Here is a 16,070-nt window from a genome sequence, read left to right on the forward strand (position 1 = left end):
TCAATATCAATTGGGTCTACAATTTTCTATCATTTGCAACACTCTGCTAGCTAGTAGTATCCAACTATTTTGCACTATTTCTTAAACTTTATTAACTAAATTTTTTCTCCAATGTCCACGTGGCATCCCCAAGGTGCCGTCCACGCAGAGGAGGTGGGTGGCGGTGTAGGGGAGCAATGCCTTTTAACCTTTTTGAACCGGATCATCTCAAAGTGTTCCGCATTCATTCGAAGGTGGAGAACAGAATATTATAAAGGCGGGCCCTGACGGCTGACAGTCCCCAAAAAGTCCACAAAATCTACAGGTGGACGCTTCCCATTCGTAGTCCAGAGAGAGAGAGAGAGAGAGAGAGACATGGAAGGAGCGACGGCGTCCTCGGGCCTCGCTGCCGCAGAGAGAGGCGCCGGCGGCAAATTCAGGAAGCCCCCGGCGCGCAAGCCGCCCTCCACTCCCTATGACCGTCCGCCGCCTGCGGCGAATCAGTCCCAGGCTGCTCACCGGCGCGACGGTGGTTGGCTTTCGAAGCTTGTCCATCCCGCTCGTCGCCTTATATCCAGCGGCGCTGCCCGGATTGTTCCTTCTCTTTTCTCCAGACATCCTCCTCGTTTGGAAGCTGCACCCGCCTCCAACGCTGGGGACCGAGGTGAGCCCCCCCATACTTCTAACTCTTCTGCGCTTTGTGAATTTTTTTGTTTAGGGTTTCGTAATGTTGATTTTTTTGGGGGTACATTATCTTCTGTTTTCTTCGAATTTTTTTTTGGGCAAGGGAGGCGGAATTTCAGTTTTAGACTCTCGATGTTGGGTTGCATGTTTGTTTTGCCATTCAATGTGCGAGTTAGGGTTTTTTCTTAACTGGGTGGGATTCAGGGTCTTAATTCTGCTAGGGTCGGCCGCTTGGATCGAACTCGACTTTCTGCTTGTAAAAGCTTGACTTGTCATTGTTGACACGGTTTGGTGGTCAATTGTTAGTTATTTGACGTGAGTTTCAGAGTGGTGACGTTTGGTTCTACTTTCCAAGGAATCTGCTTTTCAAATACTATTCTTCCCAAAATTGCATTGATTTTAGCTTTCAAAGGCATGAGATGTATATTGAAATTTGAAAGTTATACCTCGTCCATTAGGAAATTGCAGGAAGGACCTTATATCCTAATTGGAGCAATGCCGCCTTTAAGAGTACTCATCAGTGCAATGTGTCACGGGCGGACTATTTCACACCTTTGTGAAAGATCCGTGAGGCGCTAGCTAAACCCCTCTTGTTTAATTAGCTAGCCTATTATTTACCACAATTCATCCATGAAACACTTTCATTAGCATTCAATCAAACGTAAGCGGAAGCAGTAAGCAATTATGAAAGCAACGGCAAGCAATCAGTAAACATTGAAGTAACGCAATTCATTAACAACATCTCCGTTAATATTGTGTGTCTAGCGAGGGAGATAGGTAGACTAAACACGTTGACAATATCTAGTGAGTTTTACAAGTTGATGAACATTGATCCTCCCCTAAAGAGCTTTCTATGCAATGCTTACTCTAATACTAGGAAACATCAAAGTGACCTATGAGTCATATTGCCTTATTTGGAATAAGGAGAAACTACTACTAGAAAATAAACCTACACTAGTATTTACATGATGGAAACGCATCCCAAACGCACGAGACAAACGGTCACAGGCAAGCATAATGTCTTGAACAAGTTCGGCTCGTGATGCTCCCCACTTATGCGGTCGACGTCCTTGTAGACTTGACGGTAGGTACACTTTTACTTTGTCCACAAACGGTTGCATATCTTTCGCAGAAATCCAACTGATTTCTTTATCACCAATTCCTTTCCACTTCACTAAGAACTCTTGTCGCTTCTTCCTTGAGGATATGAACTTTCTATTTGTAAGGATATCTTCAACTTCACGTATGTCAGGTTGCACTGTCTTCAATTCTGCTCTGGTTGGTTGGTTTCTGCTCGGATCTTTAGTGTCGGCGTTGAACGGTTGGAGGCAGCTGACGTGAAGCACAGGATGCACTTTCATCCAAGTCGGAGGGTTGATTCTATGAGAGGCCTTCCCAACTTTGGCCAAGATGGGGACTGGTCCTTCACATTTGCGAAGTAGTCTCCGATATCGTCCTCGTACCGACCTGATCTATTCAGGATTGAGCTTAACAAGCACTAAGTCACCTACATTAAAGTATTGCGGTCTTCTCCCCTGATCTGCTCACTTCTTCATCTGCTTAGAAGCTTTCTCCAGGTAGGTTCAGGCAATCTCTGCATTTTGTCTCCATTCTTTGGCGAAGATGTATGCCCTAGGACTCTTTCCTTTGTACGGCTCGTCCACTATGTGAGGTAACAACGGCTACTGGCTTGTAACAAGCTCAAAAGGGCTTTTATTGGTTGTTGAGCTCCTTTGTACATTGAAATAGAACTGAGCCACATCAAGTAGTTGCACCCAATTCTTCTGGTTGACGTTGACCAAATGGCGCAAGTACTTTTCCAGTGGCCTATTGAATTTCTCCGTTTGTCTGTCTGTCTATGGATGGTAACTTGAAGAGATTTCTAGTTGTGAACTGAGGATTTTGAAAAGTTCTATCCAGAAGTTGCTGGTGAATCTTGAGTCTCGGTAACTAACAATGTCTTGGGGAACACCCCAATATTTCACAATATTCTTAAAGAATAATTGTGGCGTCTCTTCTGCCAAACAGTACTTTGGTGCGGGTATAAACGTACCATACTTCGAAAACCTGTCTATAACCACAAGTATAGACCCTGCATCTCCTACTCTGGGCTGGTTGGTGATGAAGTCCGGTGAGACACTTTTCCACGGTTTGGATGGACTGGTAAGGGCTCCAGTAACCTTGCAATCTTCCTCTGCTCCACCTTGTCTTGTTGGTAAGTGAGACAAGTTCGGGTATAATCAACCAAATCATCACGCATGTATGGCCAATAATACCTCTGATTCAGTAAAGCCAAAGTGGGCTGCCATCCTGGATGTCCAGCCCACATGGTATCATGACACTCCTCTTAACGGTGTCTTCCTCAGATCACAAGCTCGTGGCACAAAGAGCCATCAACAATCCGTCTTCCATGCAGAATTGGCGTGCTTTTCCCTCTTCAGTCAACTTCATGAGGTTTTGCGCAATTGGGTCTTTGGCTAAGTTCTCTTTGATGCGCTTCACATCGTTGTGGTAACAACACTCACAGTTAGGTGTGTTATCATCTACTAGGCCGGCAGCTCGGCCTTCCTACTCAGTGCATCAGCAACTTGTTTCAAGCGCCCTACCTTGTGCTCAAAGAAGAAATCAAATTTTGCCAAGAATTCCTGCCATCGGCCCTGCTTAGGTGTCAACTTCGACTGTGTGAAGAAGTAGCTAACACCCGAGTTATTTGTTTTCACTACAAACCTTGACCCAAGTAAGTAATGCCGCCACATGCAGAGATAATTTATCACCGCTAGCATCTCCTTCTCTTGAGCTGTGTACTTCCACTCTACTTCACTGAGCTTACGACTCTCATACGCAACAGGATGTCCTTCCTGTAACAAGACTCCTCTAAAGGTGAAGTTTGATGCATCTGTTTGAACTTCGAAAGGTTTCATGACATCCGGAAGAGCAAGTACTGGATCTCTCATCATGGCATCCTTCAAATCATCAAAGGCTCCCTGACACTTCTCTGTCTAGTTCCACCCCTGACCCTTCTTCAGTAGTTCCGTCATAGGAGCAGTTCTCTGCAAATGCCCCTCTACGAACTTCCTGTAGTTGGCAAGGCCAAGAAAGGAACGCAGCTCCTTCACTGTCGTTGGGATCTTCCATTCTTGAATTGCCCTTACCTTTTCTATATCCATCTTGATATGACCTTCCTCAATCACATGACTAAGGAATTCGATGCTCCGCTGAGCGAAAGAACACTTCTCTTTCTTCACATATGGACTGCTCCCCCTCAGCCCGTCGAACACCTTCTGTAGGTTCCTTCAGAGTTGAACTGTAGACAACTATATCATCCAGGTACACCACGACAAACTTGTCAAAGTACTCACGAAATACTTGGTTCACCAAGGTACAGAATGTTGCAGACGCATTCATTAACCCGAATGGCATCACCAAGAATTCATACGCCCCATACCGCATCACACAAGTAGTCTTTGGTTCATCCTCATCAGCATTCCTTACCTGATAGTAGCCTGACCTCAAGTCAAGTTGAGTGAATTACTTGGCATGACGTAGTTGATCCAACAGATCGGCAATCAACGGAATAGGATACTCTTTGCGCACTCTCACCTTGTGAGCGCGCGGTAGTCTACACACATCCGCATGCTCCTATCATGTTTTCTCTGAAACAACATTGGTGCTTCGAATGGTGCTTTGGAATGGCTAATATATCCCGCTTCCAACAACTCATCAAGTTGTTTCCTCAACTCTGCTAGCTCTGGAGGCGCCATCCGATATGGCCCCTTAGCAGGTGGTTTCACTCCTTGCAACAACTCAATATCATGCTCCACACCCCGTTGTGGAGGCAAGTTATGAGGCAGCTTACCCGGTATCACCTCCTTGTACTCATCCAACACAACTTGGATGGTCGTAGGCGCCAACTCTTGGCCTACTTCTTCATCTACCACCACCCTGGCTAGATATGTCTGCTCCCCCTTTCTCAACTCCTTCTTGAGTTGTATGGCTAAAAGGAACTTCTCTTCATCTCCTTTCGTTTCAACAACTTGCACCAAGCGTGGGTGATCTCCCACCAGACATAGGGAACTAGTAGAAGGCATCAACACTGCTTTCGTCCCCCTCAGGAATTCCATTCCCAAAATGATTTGAAAGTAATCCAATGACACCGCTGTGAAATTCGCATGACTTGCCCATTGCCCAAGCTTCACAGTCGCTTGGCTACTCCTAGAGTAGGCTGGGGTACAGAATTTACTGCTTTAATGCGTTATGAATTCTTCTCCAAGGATAAGTTGAGTCTCCTTACTTCTGCTTGTGAATCAAGATTATGAGTAGCCTCGGTATCTACCATAGCGCGGGTACTCTTCTCATTGATTCTCAAGTCTACAAACATCAGTCCTTTTGCTTGTGTAACTTTCGGTGCTTTCGCCTGCTTTTCCAATGAGTTCACCAACCGCATTGCACCCATCCTCGGGGTATCCTCCTTTTCCCCATCACTTTCCCTTACCTGCTCCGCAGTGGAAGCTTGTAAGGCATTAAGTGCTGCCTTGTGAGGGCACACAAAAACTCTGTGAGGGCCTTGACACAAGTAACACGGAATTTTACTCTTTCCATTAGGTGTGTTGAACCCTCGAGATGATGAAGCTTCTTTTGAAGTTGATGCTTTATAGTCGGCTCCCCCACTTTTGGGTTTTCCCTTCTTGAAAGACTTTCCGCTGTTTCCCCCTACGCCAAACTCTTTGGACGAAATGGTAGTATCACCAGCGTAGTTAGTCAAGCACTCCGTCGCAGCTTGTGTGGTAGACAAGTCTTGAACTTTTTGCCTATGAAGTTTTGTTCTTGCCCACGGTTTCAATCCCTTAAGAAAATAGAATAGCTTGTCCTTTTCTGGCATGTCCCTAATATCCAACATCAAAGCAGAAAACTGTTTCACATAGTCCTTGATTGACCCAATATGCTTGAGGTCTCTCAGCTTCTTCCTAACATTGTACTCAACATTATTAGGAAAGAATTGGGCCTTGAGCTCTCTCTTTAAGTCTGCCCAACAATCCACAACACAACGTCCATTTTCAATTTCATTGTACTCTGTACGCCACCACAGTTTGGCCTCACCAACTAAGTACATAGTCACAGTATCCACTTTCACTTGTTTTGAGTCCGTCCTCAAAGCGCGAAAGTATTGCTCCATATCAAACAAGAAGTTCTCCAACTCCTTGGCATCACGAGCATGGTTCTGGTACCTTGGGCTTGCTAAACTCCGGAGTCTTAGAGTTTCCTGTAGCAAGAACCACCAAATTCATCTTTGCAGTCAAGTCAACTATTTGAGCTTGCAAGGTTTCCATAGTGTGATGAAAGACCTCTAACATTTCACCTATCAAACTTGCTTGATGCTTTTGTGATCCCATCACTTCATCAACAAGTTTCCTTACTTGGGCCATCTTCGTGGCCACATTGTTGGCTGTTGTCTCTGCCTGTTCTTCCAGCACACTAATTCTCTCAACATTGGTTGGCGCCATGGTCATTTACCAAAGCTTTCCCAATCTCACAAAGAAGGCAACTGAATTCGCGTAGTAACTAATCGAGCTTTGATACCAGGTGTCACGGGCCCAACTATTTCACACCTTTGTGAAAGGGCCGTGCGGCGCTAGCGAAACCCCTCTTGTTTAATTAGCTAGCCTATCGTTTATCACAATTCATCAATGAAATTCTTTCATTATCATTCAATTAAACGTAAGCGGAAGCAGGAAGCAATTATGAAAGCAGTGGCAAGTAAGCAGTAAACATTGAAGCAACGGAACTCATTAACAACACATCCGTTAACATTGTGTGTCTAGAGAGGGAGGCAAGTAGGCTAAACACGTTGACAATATCTAGTGAGTTTTACAAGTTGATGAACGCTCACCCTCCCCTAAAGAGCTTTCTATGCAATTCTCACTCTGGCACTGGGAAACATCAAAGTGACCGAGGAGTCATACTGCCTTATTTGGCATAGGGAGAAACTACTTCTAGAAAATAAACCTACACTAGTATTTACATGATGGAAACCCATCCCAAATGCACGAGACAAGCGGTCACAGGCAAGCATAATGCCTTGAACAAGCTCGGCTCGTGACGGTGCAATGTCACAGCCTCACAAGGGATAAAAAGTTTCTAGAAATTGTACTTTGTTGGGTACTCGATGCACCCAATAATTCCTTTTAGGCACAATAATAAAGTGAAAAAACTAAATCCTTTATAAACTGGCTTTAAAAAGCTCTGGCCCAATTTGATATGCAATTTTCAACAGTAGATCCCACATTTTAGCCATTGACCCATTTTTAAAATCATTTTCACATTCTACTAGCCATCCATGTCATTTTTGAGCTTTTCTTTTTCCAAGTAAAGGACGCATAACAATTTGTGAGGAGGGAATTACAGTGAGTGGGTTGTTGAGAAAATTATAGCTAATCAGAATAATGCATTTTCTTTTTTTTAAATTACTACATAATTGAACATTCTTCTTAAATTTTTCTAACTCTTCAAGTCTTAAATTCATATATAGTTTAAAGGCTCTTGGCTATGCCTACATATGCACATGGAGAACTTTCTTTCTCTTTACTAACAGTACAAAATATGCATTTTATAGCTAGTATGTGAGGGATCTGATGTAGAAGCAATTGTAGGCAATATGAGTTTAGTTTTGTTTTTTTGGTGACCTTTTGAGGATATGTGTGTGGAGAAAGAGAGAGGGAGAGAGGACTACATTGCTCTAATGAAGGCATGAAGATATGCGATCCTTTTTCACAGTTCTCTAATAAGAATATGGGGACTTTTCTCAACTTTCTATATTTGGGTGCTCTAATGAAGGCATGAAGATATGCGATCCTTTTTCACAGATTTCTAATAAGAATATGAGGACTTTTGTCAATTTGTTGAATTTGGGGTTTGTTATTGATTTTCAAGTACTAGACCATATTTAGGGGTAAATTTTGGTAAGTGGAATAGGATTCCTCATTCGATTTTTACTCCCTTTTATAACAAAAGCATAATAATAAAAAATTGTTGAACTTTTTTTCCTCTCTCAAGAAAGCTTCTGTTTGGTGAAAATGCTCCAACATTTAAGCTTGGGCAGAACACTTTTGTGAGCATTTGCTCCCTTATATGGCAAGTTAGTTTTTTGGGTTTCATTTTTATTGCATGAAGATAGGAACTTGTTGGATTTATGAGTTGAGAAAAAATTTCCATTGGCAAGGAAACATTAGTTACATGCTTACATGATTGGAGGTCTACTACTCAACTCATGCACTTTATTATTGAGTATTTAAATTTTTTTTCCCCTCTGTAAATGATGAAATCTACTGAAACAAGCGTTTCCTTTTTTTTTTTTTGGGATTTTATAAAATTTTATTATTATGTTCTTGTTGATTGTTACGAAGGGTAAAGTTGTTATATGGGATCGCATTTGCAAAATGATAAATTTGAATTGATTAGAGTAATTAGCCTTTTGGTATCTCTGTAAGCATGGTGTACTCATAGGCCATAGCATATGAGTTCAAACTCATTTTTATTTTATCCATTTTTTCTGATGTTTAAATTTTTATTTTTTTGTTCCTGAAATTCTGAAAATAGGAAACATGAAACATAAATAGAAAATATGTTTGGTAATCCTGGAAAAATATTTGGAGACGTGATAAATATAAACTGTACTATACGTCACACTGCCATAGTCCGTCCACAATACGTAATAGCAATACAAAAAGTTTTCATAGTACTTCAGAATTACTTGAGAATATTTACTATTTGAGAAAAAGGACACATTAAGAACGACGGAAGCTGCACACATGATAAGTAGATGTGGACTTCTTCTAGCATGTATGGTTGGGATAGTGGGAGGCATCTGCTAATCGGTAAGCACAACTTAAAAGCTAAAAACATGGAAAGAACAATTCCAGTCTAAAGATTACTGGCTAGTAGCCACAATTGTGCACTTTGAATGGGAATTGGTGACTGAAAAGAAAAAAAGAAAAAAAAGTATTGAACACAATCTCAATCCAAGAGTTTAGATTTACAAGCGAACAAAAAAAATAAAATAAAATTCAATCTATAGATTATAATACTCAAATTTACAAGCATGCAAAAAAAGTATAAATGATAAAACTCAATTGGGCTTAAGACAAAGAGTGGATAATAATTACTGGGTTCAAAGACCCAACTTCAATTACCATGTAGATTTCTAATCCAAGACTTAACCATAATGATATGCATTCAAAAAAGATTATAACAAGTTTAAAGAAGAAGAAACATCTAAAGAGCAAAACATTCCAAAGAAGAAACTTACAAGCAATTGCAGAGAAAAAGTACACTACCAATATTCTGAACAAGATTCCAAGAAATTATGTTTCCAAGCAGAAAATTAAATTACAAATATTTAATGAAAACTGCAAGAGAATTATTTGTTGACAATTGCAGGAACAAAACTAACAAATCCAAGGAATTGAAAGCAAATAGAAAACAAATTAACGTACTTAAAATGCTGTTATAATATACAAAAGGCATAACCTGATGGGGGGAGAGAGAGACTTGACAGCAGTGATTTGAGATGGATTAGGATCCAGTGAGCCTGCAGAACAACGATACCAGTTAGGGCTCTTCTGTAAAAAAAAATAAAAATAAAAATACATTATGAAGAAGAAGAATAGAAGTTATTGAGTGAAGTGAGATGAAAATGGGGTGCTGTTGCAGATTGGAGAGGAAGAGGAACTATCAAGGGTTTTGTTTTGGTTGGATAAGGATATGTCTGGCCCTTTGGGTAGAGAAAAAAATCTTAAAAGAAGAAAAAAGATTGGGGCTGCTACTTGAAGCAGTGCTTCAGAGGTGGAAGGGTGTATAATCACCACCTTCTATATTTTCTTTTGTTTCCAAAGCCAGTGGAAGCATCTTTTTTTGTGACTACTTTTGTCCATATTTCCAAACAATTGTCATTCTATTGCAGGATTTTTGGAAACAGAGACAGGTTACCAAACATGTTTTTTGTTGCCAATTTCAGAATTTTGTGAACAAGAACGAAAAGCAGGAAATGACAACATTATTAGACAGACCCTAAGCTTTTCATAGATTGGAGTAATTAGCTCGGCTGATATTTTCTCTGAAAACAAAAAAGCATAGTTGATGTGTCATATAAGCACCTTATGAGTCATAGCAGTTCAAGCTTATTTTCATTTCATTTATACAATAGAAGCATCCTAATAATAGCATAAATGTAGTATTAAACATGATTAATAGCATTAGATTTGGTGATGGTAGTTACATTTCTTTTATAGACAAAAGCTTTTATCTCTTCCAGATTTAAAAAATGGGATATTGATGATGAATAAATCCCTTTTCTTTGCTATGTACGAACAGGACCCCACTGGTTCCTTATGCACAAATTGTTTGGGCCCTTGTTCATATTTTTTTAGCACTATGAGGGAAGAATATGAGAGAGAGAGAGGCAAGGGAAGTGGCTGATGAAGCTAGAGATAGTTAATTGTGCTTTGATTTACCAGTGAGGAATTAAGTGCATATCTTGTGGAGGCAGGCTCCAAAAGAAAAGACAAAATATTTTGTATTAATAATTTTGGGTTGATGCCTTCAGTGTGTTTTGCCCTCATGTTCTTATCAAAATTTCATTGGAAGAAGGGCTTTTTAGATTTATTTTTTTCTTTGGGGAAGGGGGTGTTAGTCAAGAAGATGACATTTCATGCTAGTTCAAATTCAGTTGAAGTGATCAAAGGATGATAATTGATGCGAAAAGAAGGGTGGGATACGTGCTCGCACACACAACAATCAAAAAACACAAAAAAAGAGAGAAACATACAACAAATTTATGTGGCTTGGAGTAAAGAATATGAAAAGAAAAAAAATCAAGAACTGCAATATTATTAAATAAATTCAGAAAAACTGATGCCTGAATTTTCGAGGGAGAGAGAAAAGGGGGGGAGGTGGCCTGATGAAGTGAGATGGTTAATTGTGCTATGAGGTTTTCTGGTGAAGATGAATGCATGTTGCATGAGAAAATTATGTGCATATGTAGCACACGTGACACCGAAAGAAAAAGTAAAATATTTCGCATTGAAGAATTTGGATTGTTGCTTCCTGTGCGTTTTGCCTTCATGTCTTATCAAAACTAAATTGGAAGAAGATGGGCTTTTAAAATCTTCTTTTTGTTTGTTTTTTTTTGGCGGGGGGAGTGGTTTAGGAAGTTATCATTTCATGCAAGATCAAATTCATTTGAACAGATCAAAGGATGATAATAATAACGGTTGCAGAAACAAGTGCTGTATACATGCACTCACAAACAACAAACAAAAAATAGAAAAAGAGAAAAAAAAGACAACAAATTTATGTGATTTTAGTTTTATTGTGCCCACCAAAAACAACAATAACAAGAAGCCTTAAGTCCCACTAGGTGGGGTAGGCTACATGAATTCTTTTCCGCCAATTCACTCGATGAAAAGCATTTTCCTCCATTAGAGTAAGGGCTGTTAAATCCTTCCTTACTACCTCATTCCAAGTGGAAACTCCAAAATATCCTCATATAACAATATATAGACACATTGGTACCGTGCCCTTATTCAGAATATGATATGGTACCATGAGCTCTGCACAACCCTCAACCAATTGCTGGTTGCTTTCCATGCATGAAACCTTCCCATCTCTAAAAGCTTCAAGTAGAGAACTCTCTGAATATGAACCACAACTCAACAATAACATTATTGCATAATGTAGGTATATATAGAGGTATTTTGGTATAAAAAAAATCTAAATGGTATTGATTTTTTTGTCAAATATAATGTTATACTTAGGATAGGACCATATACGGGCATTCTTGCGTAAACAAACTTAAAGGATAAACTTATTTTGTCAATTGTAATATTGTACTTAGAATAGGCCCATTGAGGGGTATTTTTGCATAAACAAACTTAAAAAATAAATATATTTTTTAGAGATTGATGATACTTTTTTTGCTAGCCCCAGAAAAGGGTAATTTGTGCAAACAAACTTAACAAGTGAATATTTTTGTTACTTTGGGTAGGCCCACATAGGGGTATTTTTGTATATGGATATTTTTGTATGAATATGTTTTAGAAGTGACAATATCTTTGTTGAACACTTTGTTTTACATGATTAAACTCATATGTACTTTTATATGTAGTACTGTAAAGATTTAAGGTAGGTACCATTTTCCTTTTCCTAGTTGCTGCTGGCTCTGCAGCACATAAATGAACTATGGGAGTCCATTCTTTCATTTTATTTATAGATTTCTTTGTGTTCCATTTTACTTATTTAGATTTCTCAACTCCTTTAACTAAGTTGGCTTTAACTTCTACCCATGTAAGCATACTTATGACTTCCTTTTTGAGTTATGTTTAGCTTTTTAAAAGCTTGTGTATTAACCACTCATTTTCTGCTATACCTTTTTCATATGTAGTTTTGTTCTTTTAAATGAATGAATCTACTTTATATTGAACTCTGTTTAGCCTCTATTCATCAATATAATTGATCTGTTTTTTTCCCATTGGAAATGATGGCGTGCAGAATTAAATGACAATGCTAGTGCAGATGATAAAACATGCACTATCAATGTAAGGCTTTTTTCATTTCTTGTTATATTGCATTGTTTCTTGTCTTTATAGTAGTATAATGCTCTTTTATTAAATTAGTATTCTGTCCTAAAGCTTGTGCAGTATAGTTGAATAATTATTGCATGGGTGAAAATCTGGCTTCTTTATGGCGAACTTGGTCTTTATTATATATGCATTTTAAGTCTTTCATTTGCATTATGGCATACCCAGCTGTTTATCGTGATCTGGAAGACTTTATTTTGTATTCTAGTTGTGTTGTGTGATTCATCATGACTTCACAATCCCCCACCCCCCAAAAGAGAGAGAGAGAACAATGGTTTACCAGTTCATTTTATTGGCGACTCCCATTGTTTCCAATCAGTTTTAACTAATTAATTAGAGGATTTGAGCTCAATTATGCAGGGTGGCTGTTGGGAGGAAGGTTTTTGACTTAAAAAAGATTGAAGATTTGTTATGGTGTATCATAGGATCCCATAGCTCTGATTTGTTGCTGTTGTTGTTGTTGTTGTTCTTTGGTGCAGAAGATGATGTTTCAAATGGATGTCATCTCAACTAGCAGGGTTTTGGTTCACTAAAACAACATCCCCCTGGTACAATCATTTAGGGCTTGTGGTACTCTGAGCTGGAAGGTTAATTCCAGAGGGGTTTTTTCTTCTTCTTTTTTTTCTTCTTCCTTTTTTTTTTCCCTTGCAAAGGTTTTCGAATCAGATTCAAAAACATTCCCTGAGAGTGCTTGAGTGGGTGGAGGCTGAGAGATGATGTTGTTTTGTGTGAGCAGTGAAGTAGTCGTTTGCCGGACTGTTTTCTTGCTTACCGTGCTTGTGCAAAAGCCTTTGGAAAGAAAAGACAGTTTTTGAGTGAATATTGTTTTAGATGAACTATCCTATGCAGATATTCTCATAGAGAATTTTCTGCTCTGGGGCTGGGGGTCATGGTGATTCTGTGGCAGAAAACATTTTGTTAAAAAAAAAATGGTGACAATGTTTGTTTGGTAGGCAAGGATGGAGTGGAGTTGGTCTTTAAAATTTTATATATTTACCATATAATTTTCATTCCATTCCACTGCAAATCCATTCCATTCCTATGTATCAAATGTGCACTAAATAGAATCGAATGATCAGGTGTGATTGTTAGCCTGCTAATCTCCAAAATCCTTTCTGAATTTTAAGGCCAATGATCTCACTGGACATAGGCTCTTTATGTTGGGCTGTCCAGACTTTTAGTCAGCCACAACAAGGGTATTGTTCTCTCATAAGTCAGACAACTTGGGCTTTAAGCAATCATTGGTTAAAAACAGAAAACAGTTCATTCTCAAGGATGACAGGACAATCAGGACAAATGGTGAAACTGAATGACCTGCAACTATTGTCAACACAGTGAGAGCGAAAAGACAGCCCTTGCCAAGCTTCTGTCATGGTAGATAAAGTGGAGATCTTTTGTGAAATTTGAACTCTGATTGCAAGGGGCAACAACTAAAAAACGACAGAAAGGGAGAAGATCAATGAGCAGCTTGTTCCTCCAATCTCTTTGTAACTCCTGGACAGTAATCCCTCTGAAAAATCCAAAACTAGTGTATCACAGTGATGCTGAATACGGGATGTTATCCCAAAGATTATCCATGCACTACACTGGCCTTCCACCAAAGGACATACCTAGCTCTCTCCTGTAATACCAAAAGCTTATTCCAAATCCTCCAAGCAAATTCACATTGCAAAGAAGATGAGAAGCTGGCTTAGAGTTCTTGTAACAGAACACACATACATTGGGAGAGAGCGTCTTCAAAGTCCTCCTGATTCACAGCAAGTTATTAGTATTTATTTTATTAAGCACAACCAACCAGGTGAAAGCTTTAATTTTTGGGAGAGCCTATCAGAGGTTTGAGCTCAAAGCCTTCTTTGGGGAATGGAGCTAGCTTTGAAGTTCTTGTTAATATTGTTTTCATGACCCTCTAGAAGGCTTTTAGTTGTACTGACAAATATAAGGTTATTGGTGGTTTGGGTCTTGATGTTGAGGATATTGAGGAAGATGTAGAAAGTCTGTTAATGGTAGTTTGGATCTTAATACCAAGGGTATTGAGGAGGTTGTAGAAAGTCTATTTGAGGCTGAGGAGGGCTTGCTCCTTGGTAAGCTTGAAGGAGATGGAAGCTAATGTTGAGGTGCAGCTGTGTGATTGTAATATCTCTGCTCTGTATGCGAAGAGTGATGACGTTCTCAATGGGGGGAGGGGGAGGGGGAGGGGGGAGGAGGGAGGATGAACTTTTAGATTTTGCCCCTGTTCCTATTCAGATTAGTTCAGATATTTTGTGTTTACCATCTCTGTTATCGGGTAAGGGTGTTTTATTTGCTAATTGCTATTGATTGCCCCAAGGGGTTTTTCTGTAGAAAAAAAAAAAGATTGTCTTAAGGGTTTTTTTTTTTTATGATCTTGCTTTAAATAAAGGTATGTTCCCAATTCCGTTGCAAGTTGATGTTATTATTGACTCTAAATAATGCCAAAGAGCTTTAATTGAAAAGGGGAATGCTGTGTCCATTGGCTTGTAAGGGGGTGAGAGGGATAACCAAGATCCTCAGACCCTCTTTTTGGGGTTTGGATTTGAAATTAGTAAGAGTGTCTGGTCAAAATACAGCAGGGAAAAAAATGAGTTAAGGAGATGCAAAAATCGGCTACTTTTATTAATTATGGGGAAAGAAGGGCAGGGTTAAAGGAGGTAGTAGATTGTTCTTATAAGGATCCTTGTTTGGAATTTTTGGGGGGGGGGGGTGTTTATGAGAAGTGAATAAGCGTTGAACAGTCAAGAGATTATTTTGAGAATCCCTCCTAATCATAGGAAAAACTAAGCTTAGTCAAAAAACTAAGCTTGTCTATGTGTATTTGGGACTTGTGTTGTAAGGATTGAGAGTGTCTTCTTCATCTCTGGAGGTTAGATTTTGTTGTGGGAGACTAGGCATGCCATTAGAGTGAGTAGTGTGCGAAGTCTTTCACTCTTTCTATTTTGTTTGATTTTTGAATAAAGGATCAATGGTGGATTTCACTGGTTTATGGGACTTCCAGGCATGGTCTTGGATCTTTGTTCTGGGAGGACCTCGATTATGTGTTTAGTTTTTGTACTCCTAGTTTGGTTTTAACCTGGGATTTAACGTCATTATATTTTCGGTGGAGAAGCTGGAGGCCCTAGGGTTACTTCTAGTATGCAGCCTTTGACAATTTTATTAGAGAATGTGGGTCAAGGGATTTCCCATTGGCAAATTCTACGTTTAGGTTCCATTTGTTATCAGTATAAAAAATTATGAAACCCAGAAACAAAAGCAGAAAACTAGAAACAGAAACCAGAAATGAAAATCATAATATTTTTGATTTTGTCATTGAAACTGAAAATAAAAATTGAAGAAACCTGTTTGGTTGGCTGTTCTATTTTTTCGTATTTCTTGAAATTTTGTTGATGTCTTCATAACAAAACCAAATCACATCATTACACAAAAAAAAAAAAAACCATGTTTGAAATGGGTGTCACTATTAAAAAATATCATAGGTGCTGAATTAAAACTAGAAAGAATTTATTTAAGGAAATAAATAAAAGTACTAGAAAAGAACATATTACTTTCTTCTTTGTGATCAAGAACTGCTGATCAAAGTAGTTTAATTGTTCTATCTTCAGAAAATTGATGCCTGCCCCATCACCTCCTTTATCCTAGGCCTTCCCACCTTCGCTCCCCAGTCAAACTCTGTTACACTGTAGAAGCTTGATTCCTCTTTAATGGACTCCCAATGCCTGATTGTCGATCACCATATAGTTAGCTCTGCTTGAGCCAAAAGCATCA

General features: G+C 39.3%; 1 protein-coding gene across 1 annotated transcript in view; it reads left to right on the forward strand.

Moving 5' to 3' along the window:
- Nucleotides 1–214: 214 nt before the first annotated feature.
- LOC131157968 (nuclear pore complex protein NUP1) overlaps nucleotides 215–16,070 on the forward strand; it is a 55,265-nt gene continuing 39,409 nt past the window's right edge. Inside the window, exons 1-2 of the mRNA XM_058112453.1 lie at nucleotides 215–643; nucleotides 12,205–12,251. Of these exons, the coding sequence (XP_057968436.1) occupies nucleotides 355–643; nucleotides 12,205–12,251 (336 nt within the window). The 5' untranslated portion in view covers nucleotides 215–354. The remainder of the gene's footprint in view (nucleotides 644–12,204; nucleotides 12,252–16,070) is intronic.

The sequence above is a fragment of the Malania oleifera genome, chromosome 6 (assembly GCF_029873635.1).
Source record: "Malania oleifera isolate guangnan ecotype guangnan chromosome 6, ASM2987363v1, whole genome shotgun sequence".
Lineage (NCBI taxonomy): Eukaryota > Viridiplantae > Streptophyta > Magnoliopsida > Santalales > Ximeniaceae > Malania > Malania oleifera.